General features: G+C 41.6%; 1 protein-coding gene across 3 annotated transcripts in view; it reads left to right on the forward strand.

Moving 5' to 3' along the window:
• The window catches only part of DDX1 (DEAD-box helicase 1), a 32,469-nt gene that overhangs the window by 10,582 nt on the left and 3,020 nt on the right, over positions 1-18,867 (forward strand). For all 3 annotated transcript variants that reach the window (XM_040992847.1, XM_040992848.1, XM_040992849.1), the window contains 14 exons: positions 298-370; positions 1,842-1,918; positions 2,030-2,144; positions 2,810-2,948; positions 5,498-5,558; positions 7,833-7,931; positions 8,758-8,847; positions 9,615-9,803; positions 10,670-10,721; positions 14,405-14,551; positions 16,344-16,435; positions 18,343-18,415; positions 18,529-18,601; positions 18,687-18,729. In XM_040992847.1, coding sequence (XP_040848781.1) covers positions 298-370; positions 1,842-1,918; positions 2,030-2,144; positions 2,810-2,948; positions 5,498-5,558; positions 7,833-7,931; positions 8,758-8,847; positions 9,615-9,803; positions 10,670-10,721; positions 14,405-14,551; positions 16,344-16,435; positions 18,343-18,415; positions 18,529-18,601; positions 18,687-18,729 — 1,323 coding nt within the window. The remainder of the gene's footprint in view (positions 1-297; positions 371-1,841; positions 1,919-2,029; positions 2,145-2,809; positions 2,949-5,497; positions 5,559-7,832; positions 7,932-8,757; positions 8,848-9,614; positions 9,804-10,669; positions 10,722-14,404; positions 14,552-16,343; positions 16,436-18,342; positions 18,416-18,528; positions 18,602-18,686; positions 18,730-18,867) is intronic.

An 18,867-nucleotide genomic window follows, 5' to 3' on the forward strand; every position in this document is an offset into this window, starting at 1 on the left:
GTCTTTTTTTTTATTCCATTTTGATGTTGCCCTTGGCAGTAAGAGATACGTTATTGTTATCTCCTATTTTTGATACTGATGAATGTAAACATAGTTCTGATGAGCATAAGTGTTGATTCTGAAGCTGTGGAATGCTCCTGCTGTTACATGCTGTAGGTGTCTTTAACATTTGCATTAGTGCTTCACAGAATTATTTTAATATGCTAACATATACTTTCAGTGCATGTGTACTTCAGCTGTTCAGCTCATTTAAAATTTTGCTTTCTGTTAATAACACTTCACTTTCTGGTTTTCTAGGAGTTCACTATGCATGATACCATTGGATGTTACCTAGATATCGATAAAGGGCAGGTCAAGTTCTCCAAAAATGGTAAGCTTGCTATGGATCTTAGAAGATATATTCAGCATTTATGTGTGTGTGTTCTCTTGTTTTTTTTGGATTATTGTTGGAACAGCAGGTGGAGGCAGAGATCTGTCTGTTGTTCACTTCGCACATACCCACTGTGGCCATGGCTGGGCCGGGTTGTAGCCAGGGGTCAGTCTTGGTTTCTCATGGCTGTCAGGGGCCTCAGCACTTTGACCATGGCTTGCTGTCTTCCAGAATGCTCATTGGAAAGAGGTCATGAGGAGGAGTGGATAGGGCTTAACCCTTGGCACCCCAGTGTGGAATGCTAGTGGCCCAAGCGTCAAACTGCTGTGCCCATCAACCTGACCTTTTTTTGAATGCTTTTGTCTTTCTGTCTTTCCCTCCCTCCCTGCTTTTTGCTTGAGCAATTATTCATTGCACATTTGTTATATGCCAGTATCCCTAGTGAGTGTTGGAGACACTGCAGAAGATGGAGTAAATAAAGTTTTTACTTCTGTTGGATTGACCCGCCCGTGGGCAGAGGTAGACATAGATACTATGTTGGATGGTACTAAGACTATGGAGAACAATAGGACAGAAGACAAGGGAGTGGCAACAGCAGTTGGCAGGAGGTTCAGGATGGGTTGCTTTTCCATAGGATAGTCAGAGAAGGCTTTGCTGTGTTGATAGTATTTGAATAGGAGTCCGAGTGGGTGGTGGGCTGTGCAGCTGTCTCGTAGCGCACTTCTAGCAGAGGGAGCAGTTAGTGTGAAGGCCCTGAGGGTTAAGCATGCTTGAGATGCTGAGTAACAGCCAGCCAGCCTGGCCCCAGTGTGCTGAGCTTGGATGAGGGCAATAGGCTAGCTCAGGGAGGCTACGAAATGATCTCAGGTTTTTATTTTTAGTAAAATGGGAAACCCATTAGGGTTTTGATGAAAGAAGTGACGTTGCCTGTGTTGAGTTTAACAATATTGAAAGCAGTGGGGGTGGAAAGTTTACATTGCATAGAGTAAAGGAAAAGAATTGAAGAGGTCTGAGGCCCGGATTCCTGTGATTGAAGAGAATCCAACAGGAAAAAAACAGAGACAAGCCAGGAGCAAAAGGACAGAGAACATCACTTCCACGTCTGGGTCAGGAAGTATTTGAAGAAGAGCAGTCAGATTGCGTCGGGTGCTGCTCACGGGGGTCGTCCAGGGACTGAAGAGTGAGACAAGCTTTACCACAAAAGGGAGACAAAAAATGGAAGGTAAATGCAGGGAGAGACAGACTTGAGATAAGTTTGCTTGCAGTATAATGTGGGAGTGTTTTTGTTCCTTGGAATTGACGTGTAGACAGGGAATAATTAAAAATATAATGGAGAGAGGAGACAGATTGCGAACTAAAGAGAAGGTGAAGAGACTTTAAGCATTTCATCAGTGACTTCAGGTGGATTGGTAGATTGATGGATGAGCATTTGAAAGTACTTTTCTGATTGTTTAAATGTCTCTCTTCAAAGGAAAAGATCTTGGTCTGGCATTCGAAGTACCACCACATATGAAAAACCAAGCACTCTTCCCTGCCTGTGTTTTGAAGGTAATTAAGATCATAGAAAATATTTTCTATTGAGTATAAGCTGCTAGGTCTTTTTGGTTGGTGGTTTGAGGTTGGAGAACAATTTTTATTGTTGCATTTATTCAATTCTAGAATGCTGAACTAAAATTTAATTTCGGTGAAGAAGAGTTTAAGTATCCACCAAAAGATGGTTTTGTTGCTCTTTGCAAGGCTCCAGATGGTTACACTGTCAAGTCCCAGCACACAGGTACTGTTCCTGAGAGGTGGGCCTTGTAAGATGGGCAGTGGGAAGAACCTTGGCCAACATGTCCTTGGGAGCAGCCTGGTCCTTCCTTCTTGATTGAGTCACACATGTTTGTTTACTCATCAGTAAAACTCAGTTTCAAGCTTAATGCATGAATTGTGTTTGGATTCCACTTAGGCATGTAGGGCATTCCCAGTCGTGATGGGATGTGTCCTAACATAGACAGTGTGGGCCTGTCAAGGGCCGTGGCTTCACATGACTGTGATCTTTGTCACGGTCCTGTCAGGTAGTGTCTTCCCATTTCACAGGCAGAGAAGCTGAGGAGTAGGGCTTGGAATAACTTGCCCAAAGTCATAGGTTGTACAAGTGTTACAGCTGAGTTAAAGTCTGATATCAAAATTTCGCATCTTCTGCATTGTGCTGCCTGATGTATTAGAATTATTTGCTGTGTCATAGCTGTGTCACAGAGCAAGTTGCTTATACAAACATTTGTGCGTCAATTATCACTATTCGAAATAAATCCCTTTTAAACAAGTCTTTGTTCTTTTTAAAAATCGTAGTTTTGTGTCCTGTACTTTTTGATGGTTATTTAACATTTAGATGCTGCGATATTCTCATCCGGACTTGGTGAGTAATGAGTTTCTGAATGCGTTCTTGTCTTTCCCAAGGTAACGCACAGGTGGCGCAGACAAAGTTTCTCCCGAATGCTCCCAAAGCGCTCATTGTTGAACCCTCCCGGGAGCTGGCTGAACAAACTTTGAATAATGTCAAACAGTTTAAGAAATACATAGATAATCCTAAGTTAAGGTAAATTTCCCTTTTGTGCTCAAATACTACTGTACTTAGCTTTGAAGGCTTTTAGAAAAAGGGCAAGGTAGAAAAACAAGGTGGAAATTGAGTATACTTACATGATTAAGCTTGAATATAAATATACTATAGGAATGATGTCAGTTTATATGTAAACTTTTGCTTGGTAAATGATTTTTATTTTGTATTGGCAAGTTGGTATTTTCCTTCTTTTTTGAAGAGCACAGTTAATAGAACAACATTGGAATAAAAACTTGTTTTTTTAAGAAAATTCTTTTTTCCAAAAAAAAGCTTTTATTTGTTTTTATTGGAAAGACAGATTTACAGAGAGGAGGAGAGACAGAGAGAAAGATCTTCTGTCTGCTGGTTCACTCTCCACATGCAACATCAGCTGGAGCTGGGCTGCTCCAAAGCCAGGAGCTTCTTCCTGGTCTCCCATATGTGTGCAGGGCCCAAGGCTTTAAGCTGTCCTCTGCTGCCTTTCCAGGCTGCAAGCAGAGAGCTGAATCTGACGTAGAACAGCAGGACACAAATGGACACTCATATGGGATGCTGGTGTTCTCCAGACAGGATTAGTCAGTTGAGACACTCTGCTGACCCCTGAAAGAATTAATCTTTTTAAAAAATAATTTCATTCCGAAGTAGATTCATTTCCTCCCTTTGTTTGCATGGAGAAATGTGCCAGGCTATTTCTGTTGCTAGCGTGTTGATACACTGTGAGTATGATTCTAGACAGCTCACAAGGATGGCTTTCTTCCACTTAGGTTCAGCTGGGTCACTGCTGTGGGTTTGTTCTGTTGCTGAAAGACCACAAGTGGAGTTTCTTAGCATCAGTATCTTTAATTTGAAGAAGGCCATACCATATAAGTTACTGTTAACTGATTTGACACTTGATACTTGTTAGATTTTCTTTGGGTCCTTTTTCTCTTGGACATTGCTCACTCTGCTGTAGAACGGACTGTGGCTTGAAGTGTGCTCAGCATGGCTGCGCAGCCGTCACTGCTACCTGGTCCGGGGGCTTGTGTTTTCCCACATCCCAGAGACCTGCCTTTCACTATTTATCTTATGTTCTGTTATTTTCTTTGAATAGTAGAGACATCTCTTATTCCTCTTATCCCCTGGGCCAGGTGTGAAGCTAGGAACCAAGCTGTCTGCCAGGGTGTTATTATTTTTTTAAAGATTTATTTGTTTTTTATTGGAAAGTCGGATATACAGAGAGGAGGAGAGACAAGAGAGGAAGATCTTCTGTTGAATGATTTACTCCCCAAGCTACCACAATGGCTGGTGCTGTGCTGATCTGAAGCTAGGAGCCGGGAGCTCTTCCTGGTCTCCCACATAGGTGCAGGGTCCCAAGGCTTTGGGCCATCCTCGACTGCTTTCCCAGGCCACAAGCAGGGAGCTGGATGGGAAGTGGGTCTATCGGCATTAGAACTGGTGCCCATATGAGATCCCGGGCATTCAAGGCGAGGACTTTAGCTGCTAGGCCACCACACTGGGCCCTATTATTGAATTTTAACAATTCTTTATATATTCTGGTCTATATTCTGTGTGTTAGTAATAATTTGCAAACATTTTTCCCATTCCATGATGCTCTCTTAATAATTTCCTTTGGAAGTTTTTTTTTAAAAAAGATTTACTTAATGTATTTGAAAGGTGGAATGATGGGGAGACAGAAAGAGAAAGAAATCTTCCCTCCTCTGGTTCTCTCCAGATGGCTGCGACGCTCAGGGCTGTGACAGGCCCAAGTCAGGAGCCAAGGACTTTGTCTGGGACTCCCACATGGATGTCAGGGGCCTAAACACTTGGCAGGGAAGTGGACAGGAAGCACAGCAGGCAGGACTCAAACCAGCAGTCCAGGCAGCGGCCTAACCCACAGGGCCACAATATCTGCTCTTCCTTTTTAAGTTTTTACTTTGATAAATTCATTTTTGAATTTATTTTGAAAATTTAATTTTTTTTCTTTTGTTACATTTTTGGAGTAATCATTACCTAACTCTACGTCAAAAGTTTACTTCTGTTTTCCCAGAGTTTAGGTCTGTGATCCATTTTCATTCAGTGTGTGTGTAGTTTGTGAGGAAGGATTCCAGTCTGGTTCAGCATGTTTGTTCACCCCAGCCCTAGCTGAAATGAGAGACATTTAAACAACACAAAATGATACTCTGAGAAAAGTCAGTCTTCATTCTTCCCCCAGAATTTCTACTTATCCCTCCTGAAGACAACTTTTTTAAAGTTAGTGTTAGGTGTTTTTTTCACAGTTTGTTTACATGCGTGTAAGTACCTTTGATCATGAAGCTGGATTGGGACCAGGTATTAGACCCAATGCGGAGGAAGGGTTCTTGCAGGCTGATGTCTCGTGTGCCTCAGGCTCTCTCGTTTCCATCAGTTCCCTAGTCGCGTTGTGACATGTGGCTGCTGGGGGGATGGTGGACTGTATTGTGGATTCTCTCATTCACATACTCAGCCTTAATTTCCATGTAGAAGAATTAGATGCAGATCAAACAGCGTGAAACAGACGTTTGTTCTACAGCGTTGTGTCATGCTTGTTTCAGGGAGCTGCTGATAATCGGAGGTGTTGCAGCACGAGATCAACTCTCTGTTTTGGAAAATGGCGTAAGTTACACTTTTAACTTGTAGGGGCTGTTGTTTTAGCAAGCTAGTTCTGTTTCCAGAAGTCAGAACAATGTATGTGTTCAAAAGCAACTTGGCAAGTATGCCTCTTCTTCCCCCAGAAGGATACTGAGTTGTAGTTGCTTCCAAACTCCTTGAGCAAAATTGTAGCGTATGCCCATGGCTCTTTGAGTACATGATGTCCATGCACTGCTCCTGAGTTAAGAATGATTCCTTTTGGGAACAATTGAAAAAAGTCAACTCAAGTTATTAAAAATGGAGGTAAGGCTGTTTGTAGAGAATGAAAGAGAGAGGCGAGTTTGACTGTGGAAGGGAAGGGCTTGAGGACTGCTTAGGCTGCCATAGTGAAGAACTGAGCTGAGCCTGTGGCATCCCTGATTTGGAGAAGTTTGATAAGTTCTTAACTGTTCTTCAATGCTGTCCAGGTGGGACATTCTGAAGTATTTCGTATATATGAAATAACTTAAGAATTTTGTTTCATTTACCTTCCTAAACACTTAATCATGTTCTATAAAACCAGTTAGTACTAAGTCATTGTATGCCATTGTGTCTCGCCTCCAATTTCTTTGGCGCCTCTGTCAAACTAAATTTTTTGCGGAATGGACTTTAGATGTGAGCTTTATGGTGTATTAGGAGCAAAGACTCTCACTGCTGACTTGCCGTTACTGTCTCTCGGTACGTGTGTGGGTGTGTGTATGTATGCACATAGGTACGTACGTGTGCATTATTGCTAATATTGCTTTGATATGTTTTTATTTGGTGTATTAATATTGGACTTTAGTAACTTTAGAGCAATTTAATAGTAATTCTAATTGTGGTTCCTCAAATCCAAACTCTTTTTTTCCCATCAGATACTCAGTTTCTTAATGCGTGTTTTCCAGCCGCAGAGGTTTTGGGGAATTAGAACTATTTTCATCAATCCTATCTCAAAATTGAATAGACCGAAGCCAGTAGCAAATGAAGGGTAGTGTTTCATAACTTTTTTGGCAGAATTCAAGTCTATTTCTGATGGAACCTAACACTTTTTCTTTCTGCTTTTTTCATCTTGTACTCCTAATATTTGTCACCATCCTCTGAGTTAGCCCTATGTTGTCTTGCTAGGGAAGAATAGGTGAAACAAACAAACAAAAACAATAAAAATATTTGTGATCTTACATGACCATCAGTAAAGGGTAAAGTTCTGAAATGTCTAATTGATTTGTGCCCATGTATAGACATCTGTGTACACACTTTGTATGTTGTAAAGTGGGCCAGGCGTGTGCTTAATCTCATAGTCGCCCTCTGAGTGGTCTCCTTCCTCAGTTCTACATATCAGGGCCAGGCGTGTGCTGTTAAATGGCTTACGTGGGATCGAACAGCTCACAGGCTGAGCTTTGTGTCAAGTTCTCGTCACTTCTATGTGGGAGAATAAAATGCTAATTGTGTTAGCGTGGGATTCATTTTACTATTCTCTTCTTGATTTTTTTTTTTAAATAATAAAATGTTACATAAAGCTCCCTCTGAATTGAATCAGACCTGTTCATGTTTGAGCTGAGTTTGAATTCCAGTATGTGTACTTACTAACTGCCTGGTCTAAGTGCTGCTGGCCGAAGTTTTGTAAACATCAGCTTCTTCATTTAAAACGAGGACCACTGCTTGTAGTTAGTTCTGTGGCTGCTTGTGGACTTCGAAGTACAGTGTCTGTTCATCATAAGAGCTTAACAAATAGTAATTGCTATTGGTCTCTCCAATAGTCTGGTGCCATTACCAATAATTAGCCAAGTGTATTGAACACTTGGATCACTGAGCATTAATTGCTGCCTATCTTTCTCTTAATCATGACAACCAGCTGGCAAACCAAAATATATTCCCAGGATTTAAAATAGAACTGATACTACAAGAGACTAAGTCACAGTTTTCAGTCCAATTATTACATATTTAAGTAATGGTGGAACTAGAAGCTGAGTCCTGTTTTAATTTCTAAATTCCTGTGTGTCTGATTTTTGCTTGGAAAAGACATTTTAAACGTTAGATTATATGTTACAGCTAAGAATATCAAAGTCAATTGTAAAAATCATGATGTTAATTTCAAACCACATCCAAGTTTAATGTAGTTTAATATATGACTTTCTCTATAGCTCCTTTTTTTAGAAGTTTAGCATTGACTGTGAGTACTTCAGTTCCATGTTTTTCTTGTAAGTGGATAGCTGTTGGTTGCTCTTTTCAGGTAGTTGTAGTTTTTTGGTTTTCATCAGCAGTTTCTTTTGCTTGTTTCAGGTTGATATCGTTGTAGGAACTCCAGGAAGGTTAGACGATTTGGTGTCAACTGGAAAGCTGAACTTGTCTCAAGTTAGATTCCTGGTCCTGGATGAAGCGGTATGTTAAAACCGGGTGATGCTTTTAAAACAAGGTGGTTTATAATTTTTGAGATAAAATGTGTAACATGAAGAAAAAATGCATTTAGTCATAGTCATGCTACCTAGACATAGTCCTCGTGAACAGTTTGGTTTGTTTTCACCTTTTCCTCATATCTGTGTAAATACTACTTCATGCAGTTTAAATCTATCAGTAAGGAGTCTGGGAAAGTCCTTTTTTTAAGTTTAGTATTGTAAATATTTTACATTTGTGACCAATTTTTTGTAGTCAATTTTTAAAACCTTTTAATGATTAGGTAAGTGGCTGCTTGCTTAAGTGCTCTTGTTATTTAGATATGTAAGTGGGTTTTTATAACTCCTGATAGCTGTCTTTGTACATCATTTTTTTTTTGCATAATATGAATTATTTGTGTCTGAGTTTCAAAAATGTGAACCATCTGGGAAGGCGTGAGTGTGTTTAAGGCCTTTGAAACATACTTCTAAGTTGTTTTCAAGATGGATTTAGCCAGTTCCGAACACCGAGAGTTTTCTATCTTTGTTTTGAAATCCTGAGTTTGAGGACATGTGGTAGAAGCTGTTAATTCTAATGTCATCCTGGTGTGTGGCAACGTGGTTTTAGATTGTTTATTGTAGCGTTTCCATAGTTCAGTAGCAAAAAATTTAAAGGTAAAGTTACAACTTGCCTTTAAATATCCAACAAAAATGATTATCGTGAAAATTCAGGGCCATGCATTTGTAAAGCTTGGTGTTCTCTCGTAATTTAGATTTGATTTAGAAAACGAAGTCTTGTGTGTGATGAAAAGCTTGCTTCTCTGTTCTTCCTGCAGGATGGGCTTCTTTCTCAAGGCTATTCTGATTTCATCAACAGGATGCACAGTCAGATTCCTCAGATCACCTCTGATGGGAAAAGGCTTCAGGTATAAAGTGACTAATGCTCTGAAAGTATATGTAGGTAATTGTATGCATTAATGTGTGTGAGCAAGATCTGCATTTTTGTTTTAGTTTCAGCTAACTATTTTATGAGTTTCTACACATAGACATTTGTTTTATGTAATAATGCTTATGAACCGAATGCAGTGTTTTAGCATCTTCTGATCAACTGCTATATGAAACATTTTTTTATTGGACTAAGTGCTCAGAAGGTATCAGGCTGGTCTCAGAAATAGAAGGAAATTACTTACATTTTACAAAAGCCTATGCATAAAAAGTTCTTAGTTGTTTTTTTCCTATAGAACATTTAGAGTTTACTTTCCAGGTTATTAGTACAATTTCCTGTTTAAAGGAAAAGTAGCTTCAATGTTAAGGGCAGTTAACTCTGCCCCCTTTAGTAATTATTAAAATACTCTTATTTTTCCTTTTTAGGAAGCATTTACGAGGTAGAGACTTTTGGGAAAAGGAGATAAACAATAACTTAAAATGTTGAGTTTTCAAAATCCTTTTTATGTAAGTTAGTCTTTAAGACCTTTGGAGAGAGATGGCATGATTTTTCTGACAGTGAGGGGACTGAACCTTAGAGCCTGTCTGCCCAGAGTCACACTGCCGCTTGCTGCTGGGCCGAGTCAGGTGGTAAACTTAGTGTTTGTTTCCAAGTTAGACTTAGTGTCCTACCTCAGTATCAGTGTGATAGCAGTAATTACTGTTGTAAAATAAAATTTGCCCTAAATTTGGGTTTTCCTGCTCTTAGGTGATTGTTTGCTCTGCCACTCTGCATTCCTTTGACGTCAAAAAGCTGTCTGAGAAGATCATGCATTTCCCCACCTGGGTTGATTTGAAAGGAGAAGACTCTGTTCCAGATACTGTGCACCATGTTGTTGTCCCAGTGAATCCCAAGACGGACAGACTCTGGGAAAGGCTCGGCAAAAACCACATCAGGGTATGGACCTTAGTAATGTTATCATGTGTGTAGAATAAAGCATCTCATAAGCTAGCTTACCCTTGGGCTCTGATGGTGTTCAAAGCAAACAGATGTACCAAAGAAAAGATGGGTGTATTACACTGACAGTGAAATGTTAGTTCTTTAAAAAGGCATTGAGTGGGGCCAGCGCTGTGGTGCAGTAGGTTAAACTGTTCCCTGCAGTCCTGGCATCTGATCTAGGCACCTTGAGTCCCAGCGACTCCACTCTAGTTCCCTGCTAATGCTCTTGGCAGAGCCATGGAAGATGGGCCATGTTCTTGGGCACGTGCACTGACCTGGGGGACCTGTATGACGCTCCTGCCCTTGGTCTGGCCAGCCCTGGTCATTACGGCTGTCTGGGGTGAACCAGTGGATAGAGCATCTCTGTTTTCTTGTTGTCTCAGCCTTGCATTGGGTACGTGATTGACTCTACCTTTATTTTTCTGTCTTTGTAAAAGTAAATATGCAAAGTACATATTTTATGTACTTTCAGATATAGTGCTTTTTGATTTTCTAACATAGGAGTCCTCAGCCGCATCCTCTTGACACGCCTTATTCTCCTGAAGGCCATTTGTTACCTTCCCTTATTTTTATTGGATTGATCTTTACAAAATACTGACATGATTGTTATTAAAACACAATACTTTGAAAACCACATTTGAGTTTTTCCTGTTAGATTATAAATTGATTGCCTTGGGCCTACAGTTAATGAGGAATTCTTCGGAGTGTGCCCACAGATGGCAAAGAAAGTTCTGAAACAACCTAGAGACCAAGAATTTCTCCCTGTACTTGTTCTGAGTCACTAGTGAAGCAGACCTGATCTTCTTGTCCCTTGCATTTTGTAGACTGATGATGTTCATGCAAAAGATAACACAAGACCTGGTGCTAACAGTCCAGGTAAGTAACAAGAATGGCTGTGTTGGAAGATTCTGAAGAAACTGATTTTCTTCATTGAATAGATGCCCTATCTACTTTCATGAAGGACCTGAGGCCATCCACAGGATTAGTGTAGAAAACTTAGAAGATAAAAGCAAGGGGAAGGCTGCTATTAGCCAATGTAGAGGAATGTTTTCACTGAATTTAAATGGAGTCTTCTATTATCTGAATTAATAACTATTTGAGATTGTAGAATTTTCCTTGATCCTGAGCATCAAATTTCTCTGGAAACAGTTTATGTGTGGGTGTGTTAAACGCTATGGAGTGAAGATATCACAGAAACACATTCAGGAACAGAGTGGGCGGAAAGGGGAGAGGTGGAGAGACACGTTTCTACTTTGATCTTATGTTAGGAGGGGGATGATGGAGAGGGCTGCCCCTCTGCCTTGCTTCTCATGAACCCGGGAGGGGAGTGGTGACATGATGCCACTTTTCAGTCCCAGGTGAGAGTCAGTTGATTGCCAAGTAGGCTATCCATTACATAAAACAGGGGAAGTATGGCTTCCAGTAAATGAGTATGGGCCTGTAAACCACCTGTCCCATTTCATTTCCTCCTGAGATTTCTGGCCCCCGTTGTTGAGGGTTACTGAAAGATACTCTCATATTCTGTAGCTACTTCTGTTGATTAGGGGCATAGGCCTTCCATGTCCCAGATTCAGAAATCTCTCATCTCTACGGAGATCCATTTCATGACCCATAAAAGCTGGTGCCGATGGCTATGCCTCACATTGACATTGCCACTCTAAGACGACACTGGCCTTGTTCTATATTTTGAAGTGGCATCCAAGAACCTCAGTTGGTTCACAGGAGTAGGCCAATTTGTCCTGCATGTACTCATGGGCGTGATCCTCTGCCCAATGCAAGAGTCAGCATAGGAGATACACATAACATGGACACAGAGCAGTCAGCATAGCATCCGCTGTGTGTTCCAAGGCCAGGACACACACCTTGGCCAGAGATCCTGTTGCTTCTGAGACCAGTGGTACTTGAAACCCAGATTTCTTGGTGATGCCAGAGTTCTTCAGTTAGGCTTCTCCATCCAGGACTCCGGCCTCATGCCCTGGCCTAGTGAGATTATGACTGCCTGGAACCTGTCGGGTCCCCGTCATGCTTTCCACAGACCAATGCCGTATCGTGTAGCAGCCATGGCCTGCCCAGGGACCTGTCAGGTACCTGGCATGCACCCCCCAAAACCACTACAGGACCCTAGCCTCAGACCTCTGCTCAAGCTCACTGGCACATTGCAGTTGAGGCTGGCTTGGGGCTCCAGTGTCAGGCCCCAATCTGCCGTTCCAGAACCTTTGTTTCTGCTGTGCCGTGGTGCAGCCTGCCTTGGACCCGCAAAGCCCCTGGCTTGCCGTCTCCTGGTCCCAGTGCTTTGCTGCATTCTGGGTGTAGTCTGCCCTGGACCTCCGGGGCTCCCAGCCTGTCCACTTCCAAACCAGCGTTATGGCGTACTGCTGTGCAGCCTGCCTAGGGCCCCAGTGTCAGGCCCTGCCTTCCTGCTCCCACACTGGTGCTTTGGTGTGTCACATATATCCCCGCCCTGTTATGAGGCCTCTGGCTTGCCTACTCCCCAATGCCTGTGTGGGCTCACCTCAGCGTCAGGCCCCAGCCTGCCTCTCCCTGACTGGTGGATGCTTATGCCAAGGACTATCGCTTGTCCATACTGCTTCAGACGTGGTGTGGGCACAGTTTTTATTAATGCCAAATTTTGGATGTTGTGTAAATGATTTTTCCTTGCAGAACAAAGAAAAATATCTTTAGTTACAATCCTTTTTTAAAAAGTTTTATTTTTATTGGAAAGTCAGACACAGAGTTGGTGAGACAGAGAGGAAGATCTTCCATCAGTTGATTTACTCTCCAAGTGGCCACAATGACCAGAGCTGAGCTGATCTGCAGCCAGGAGCCAGGAGCCTGTTCCGGGTCTCCCACGTGGGTACAGGGTCCTAAGGCCTTGGGGTGTTCTCGACTGTTTCCCAGGTCACAAGCAGGGAGCTGGATGGAAGTGGGGCCACCAGGATTAAAACTGGCACCAATCTGGGATCCCTGTACGTGCAAGGCAAGGACTCCAGCCACTAGGCTACCATGCTGGGCCCGTTTGGTTACAGTCTTGTGAAAGATACAGAAATAGTCTTGATTTCTTCATTTTTTATGATAAAATATTAGATTTAAATGTGCCATTTGAACCAGTTTTAGTGTGTAGTCCAGTGGCATGAAGAACATTGAAACTGCTGCGTAGCCGAGACCACTGTCTGTCTCTAGAACCTTCCCATCTTTCCAAACCGAAATTCTGTATCTTAAAATCTTGACTAATACCTCAACTTAATGAAAAGACACCTATGCATAGCTCAGACTTGAGGATGCAAGAATGGCGCTTACGAAACGTGGGAGAGGCTGCGTGGCTCGTGTCAAGATGCCTCACGTGGACTGGAGGCAGTGATCAGATTGTTTGCTTTATGGTTGAATTAAATGATTTTTTTGTATGTATGTAAGGGCAGATTTTCTTAATTTTATGTTAAAGATTTTCTTAATTTTATGTTAAAGTTTGTTTCAGCTTAATTTTATGTGCAATTCCACAGTTACAATATCCACTCAGTGCTTGTTAGAGAGAAGCAGACTGCTGGTTGCAATGAATGTATTGTCCCACTCCCTGGGAATGTATTTATAAAACTCTACTTTTTATGACCTGCTATATTTTTCATGTAAAAGTTTTGCCTAGTTTATCCTATAGATAAAGTTAACAGTTAAAAATATGTGAGGTTGGGTGCGGTGCCATAGCCTAGCTGCTAACATCCTCGCATACACGCCAGGATCCCATATGTGTACCAGTTCTGAACCCAGTGGCCCCGCCTCTCATCCAACTCCCTGCTTGTGGCCTGGGAAAGCAGTCGAGGACGGCTAAAAGCATTGGGACCCTGCAGCTGCATGGGAGACCTGGAAGAAATTCTTGGCTCTTGGCTTTGGATAAGTGCAGCTTTGGCTGTTGTGGTCACTTGGGGATTGAACCATTGGACGGAAGATCTTCCTCTCTGTCTCTCCTCCACTCTATCTGACTTTCCAATAAAAATAAAATGATAAATTATATATATATATATATGTATGTATGCGGACACTGAATTCAAATCTTACAGAATTTAAACAGCAACATCTATAGCTTCACACTGGAAAATAGGATAAATTTTCAGTAACTAAGATATTGCTAACTAGAGTTGATATTGGAAAATTTTTATCCCGTGGAGTGAAGCGTGAACTTCCTTGTATTTAGGTTGATTTAGATAGAGTATACTTATCTGAGTAAGCGTGTTTTGAGCAATGTGGGGAGTTCATGTGGAGCAGCTTGTGGTTGCTTCCACGGGAGACGAGCTTTGGGTGTCTGTTTCTCAGTCTGCATGTGCGTGTTTGTGTTCCCATGTTAAGAGTCTCTGGTATGAGTATTTTTGTGCCCCAATAAAACAGTATTTTTAAAAAGTTAGCAAATGGATTAACTCACTGTTAACTCTGTCCTATTTCTTATTATCCTTGTCCGTTACACTTGTATTAAAGTGCAATTTTTTTAGGAGAGTTAAGTTGTAACTATAATTATGTGTGTCTGTGACAACTTGGAATTGAAATTCCGTTCCTTTGTTGTTGTGATGTTCAAGAGATGTGGTCTGAAGCCATTAAAATCCTGAAAGGGGAGTACGCCGTCCGGGCCATCAAGGAGCACAAGATGGATCAAGCCATTATCTTCTGCAGAACCAAAATCGACTGTGACAACTTGGAGCAGTATTTCATGCAGCAAGGAGGAGGTAATTGTTCCTCACTTGAAATGAACTGTGTGTGTTTATTTAATACCTTATCAGCCTCTTTCTAGAATGCACACATGGATTTTAAAGCAGTAAAGGTGCATTGCCAATATCTGCTTATCCAGGACTTGTCCATGTGATCAACTCGGGCCTGTGTTCTCACTGCGGTGAGCATGCGTCCCACATCCTGTGGCCCTTACGTCATTCGGGAGGAGGAAATGAATGACTTTACTATTACAGTTTAAAGTGTAATTGCTGAAATAATGGAGATGTATCTTCTAAACCAGTAAACGGGAGAAAAAGAATGAAAGAACAATGTAAGCAAAGAAAAAGGAGAAAAATATTTTTTAAAGGATGGTTAGAAATTACAGAATAAATTCGATGGTAGAAAAGTTCTATATATTTGTAAATTGAAATATCAGTGGACTGAAGGCATAGATTGTTAGACTGAATGAAATCTACTTGTTGCTTCCAAGGAATGTATCTAAGAAGTAAAGTTGCTGTAATAAAACATTCAGCCTACAGTGGAGATACCATGAGTCTTACGCTCCTTACAGTAGAACACTAAATATGTTAATCAACCTGAAAAATGCAAAATAAAATCACAATATGTTAGCACTGTACATGATGAGCTGAAACACCTCCAGCTTGGCGAGGCTAGGGAGCAGCTGACATGTTTACATTGTTGGTGAAGATATAAATATGATGTAACCATTTCATTAAAAGGTACTGTAGTCTATATCAATTATATATTTCTGTCTGATGCTCAGAATTTCAGCTCCTAAGTATTATATAGGACAAATGAAATGCAGATTAACAAAAGGTGCGTGTAAAATGGTCATAGCACTTTTATTTCTAATAGTCTGAAATGGAAGTCGAGAGTAGGGATGTGAATTATACCAAAGTACATCAAGTTCAGAGTGCAAACCCCAACTGTATGTCTGAGGGTGTTGGTTAGCTATTATTTCACTTCTGTGTAATTAGTTTTTGTTTGTCGTTTTGAATGAGTATCTGTTTAAATGTACTGTTCCCTTGGATTATGAAGTACATGTTGAACCAGCTTCTAGTGGGCTGTCTTGCAGTGCTGCCTGCAGCCCGTGTGGAGGTCCAGACGGCCGTTCGCCCTTATCTGTGGTTGGTGCTGTGCTCTCTTTACCCCACTTGAAGTTTCCTTCTTGAAGTTGGCTACGTCCCACTGTGCACCCTGGTAGACAAAGGTCAGACAGTGGGCACTCTGCCACTCACAGGAAGAAAGGGTCGAATCCTAGCTCCTGATGTTGGCCTCAGCCGGCTTTGGCCTTTGCAAACAATTAGGGTATGCACCAGTGGATCAGAATCATACTGTTTTTTTCCAAATATATAAAGAAAAATTACAATTAGCCTGAGGAGGGCAGGTGTGCGCATGTTCGCTTAGGAACAGCACCAACTTCATAATGCGTATTTGACTCTTGCAAAAATGCTGCCTTCTGCTCAGCCCTTGATTCTCAGTGTTGCAGAGGATGGTGAGGCTCCTGCTGTGTGCACGAGCGTGTTAGTTGGCAGGTTACTGTATTTATTCCTCCTGCAGATGAGGAATAGTGTCTTAACATGTCCTTGAAAGCTCTTTGTCAGTATTCCAGTATTCCATGCAGTTCTTTTTAATGACATCTCACCAGTAACAGAAATTAACCAGAGCTTATGGCACATAGCTTTTGCAGAATTATATGGTACTATTGTCTGAGCTGTATTGGCTTTTTGACTGTATACTTAAGTAAAATGTTGCCCAAGGTTAATTGTTGAGTGCACTTTTCACTAGGACCTGATAAAAAAGGACATCAGTTCTCCTGTGTTTGTCTTCATGGTGACAGAAAGCCTCATGAGAGAAAGCAAAACTTGGAAAGATTTAAGGTATGGGTACTTATTTAGTCACATTTCTTACAGCTTAAGATGGAAGTTACATCTGGGTGGGATTACTAAGTCAATTCTTGTCTCCTAGAAATTCTAACATATTTCTTTCCTAACTGTCTATATCATGGCACTTACTGTCAAGCAGTAAGTTATACATTGTCTGTCAGCACAACACTACTGTAATAAGAATTTTTAAACTATGAAGGTTAAAATCTTTTATATATTTTTAGGAAACAAAAAACAAGGAGCATTGAATGGTGAAGCCTTGTCTTATGAGCTGTCCCCGGGAATGAAGTCTGTAGAAATAGAGAACTTATATGTAGGTTAAGACTGGTGTCCACAGATGAAGTATGTTTTGCTGTTACCTGAGGCAGACCTTCCCAGTGATGTGCTGGTAGCACAGGAAGGCTTTCAGTTCTGGCTGCAGGGAGGTAGAGCTTGCACTGTGCAGAACTGAAGGTGGTCCATATCGCCACTGGCACACATTACCATCCAGTTAGGCCAGTGTGTTCATCCCACTTCTTAGTACAAGCATCATTTTCTCTGGAACGTATGGTATGAAAAACTGTGGGAAGTGCTGGGCTTAGGGGCTTTGGATTGTGTTTACATAGTGGGCAGAACTGATAGGGATGTTGAAACATCACCTGGCCCCTTGGGCATGCATGCCACTCTGTCATCTAGAATTATACTGCATGGTAAGTCAGCCTACCCTTCCTTCCTCCCTTCCTCCCTCCAAATCTCTAATTTTGTTGTGTCTTAGGACATAAATGATATCTCAGGGCTAATTTGTGTTTCCATGTTGAGCACCAGAGGCCCACTCCATACTTACCCTTCTTTATGATTTTGTCTGTTGTCCAAAAAAAGTACATCTTCAAGGTTAAATATTTAATATTCTGGACTTATTTTAATGCAAGGGTAAAAATAATGCTTATATTTGTGATTTTATCCTTTCTGTTCAATTTCTGAAGATTTTTCTGAAGACAGTTTTTCAAGAGGAAGCCAAATTTTTTTTTTTTTTTAAGATTTATTTTTATTATTTTTTCATTGGAAAGGCGGATATACAGAGAGGAGAGACAGAGAGGAAAATCTTCCGTCCGATGATTCACTCCCCAAGTGAGCACAACGGGCCGATACTATGCCGATCCGAAGCCAGGAGCCTCTTCCGGGTCTCCCACGTGGGTGCAGGTTCCCAAAGCCTTGGGCCGTCCTCGACTGCCTTCCCAGGCCACAGGCAGGGAGCTGGAAGGGAAGCGGGGCTGCCGGGATTAGAACCGGCGCCCATATGGGATCCCGGGCGTGCAAGGCGAGGACGTTTAACCACTTGCGCCACTGCGCCGGGCCCAAGGAAGCCAAATTTTAACAATGGCTTAGTGTCTTTGGTATAGGAAAAAGGAAAACAAATGATTGCACTCATTCCTTTATGTTTTTAACGTCTTGTATAAGCAGATCCAATAAACTAATGAGTATCTCGACCTCTGATCTCATGACAGCATTTTGTTATTGGAGGTCTTGGTGGAAAGGTGAAATTTGCTTGGCTGGCATGGTGGCGTAGCGAGCTAGTCCTCCACCTGGAGCACTAGCGTCCCACATGGGCTCTGGCTTGAGTCCCAGCTGCTCCACTTCCAGTTCTCTGCCTGTGGCCTGGGAAGGCAGTAGAGGGTAGCCCAGATCCTTGGGCCCCTGAACCCGGTGTGAGACCTGGGGAACCTCCTGATTCCCGACTTTGGATTGGCTTGCCTCTGGCTGTTGTGGCTGTTTGGGGAATGGACAAACAGATGGAATATTCTGTCTTTTTTCTGTCTGTAGATGTGCCTTTCAGAGAGAAATCGATCTTATTTTTTAAAAAAAGATTTGTCTTTATTTTGAGATATATATGCTAACAAATTTTTTTTCTCTCTTCTCTTTAGAAAGGAGACGTAAGATTCTTAATTTGCACAGATGTAGCTGCGAGAGGAATTGACATCCACGGTGTACCTTATGGTAAAAAGGAACTTTATATCCACAGTTTAAATTGTCTGTGCAGTCAAGCCATCTAATCTGTCTGGAAATTTTAGAAGCTGAAAACAATTAGTAATAATTATTTTTATTTATAGTTATAAATGTCACCCTGCCTGATGAGAAGCAAAACTATGTTCACCGTATTGGCAGAGTAGGGAGAGCTGAAAGGTACAGTCACAGCTTGTGTTTGTGCTGTTTGGGACACTCGCATGCTTCGAGAACCAAGTCTAATAAAGACTGCACTGTATTTCAGGATGGGTCTGGCCATTTCCCTGGTGGCGACGGAAAAGGAAAAGGTGATCTTCTCAATGCTCTCCTGTGTTTATTAGCTGTGTTGTGGTTGAGTATGTCAGAGATGAAAGCAGTGCAGTTTGCCCATTTAAGTTGGATTCAGCTGCATATGGGATATAACTAAAGTTTTCTTACCATCTTTT

Source organism: Ochotona curzoniae, unplaced genomic scaffold (assembly GCF_017591425.1).
Source record: "Ochotona curzoniae isolate NIBS_2020 unplaced genomic scaffold, NIBS_Ocur_1.0 contig_883, whole genome shotgun sequence".
Lineage (NCBI taxonomy): Eukaryota > Metazoa > Chordata > Mammalia > Lagomorpha > Ochotonidae > Ochotona > Ochotona curzoniae.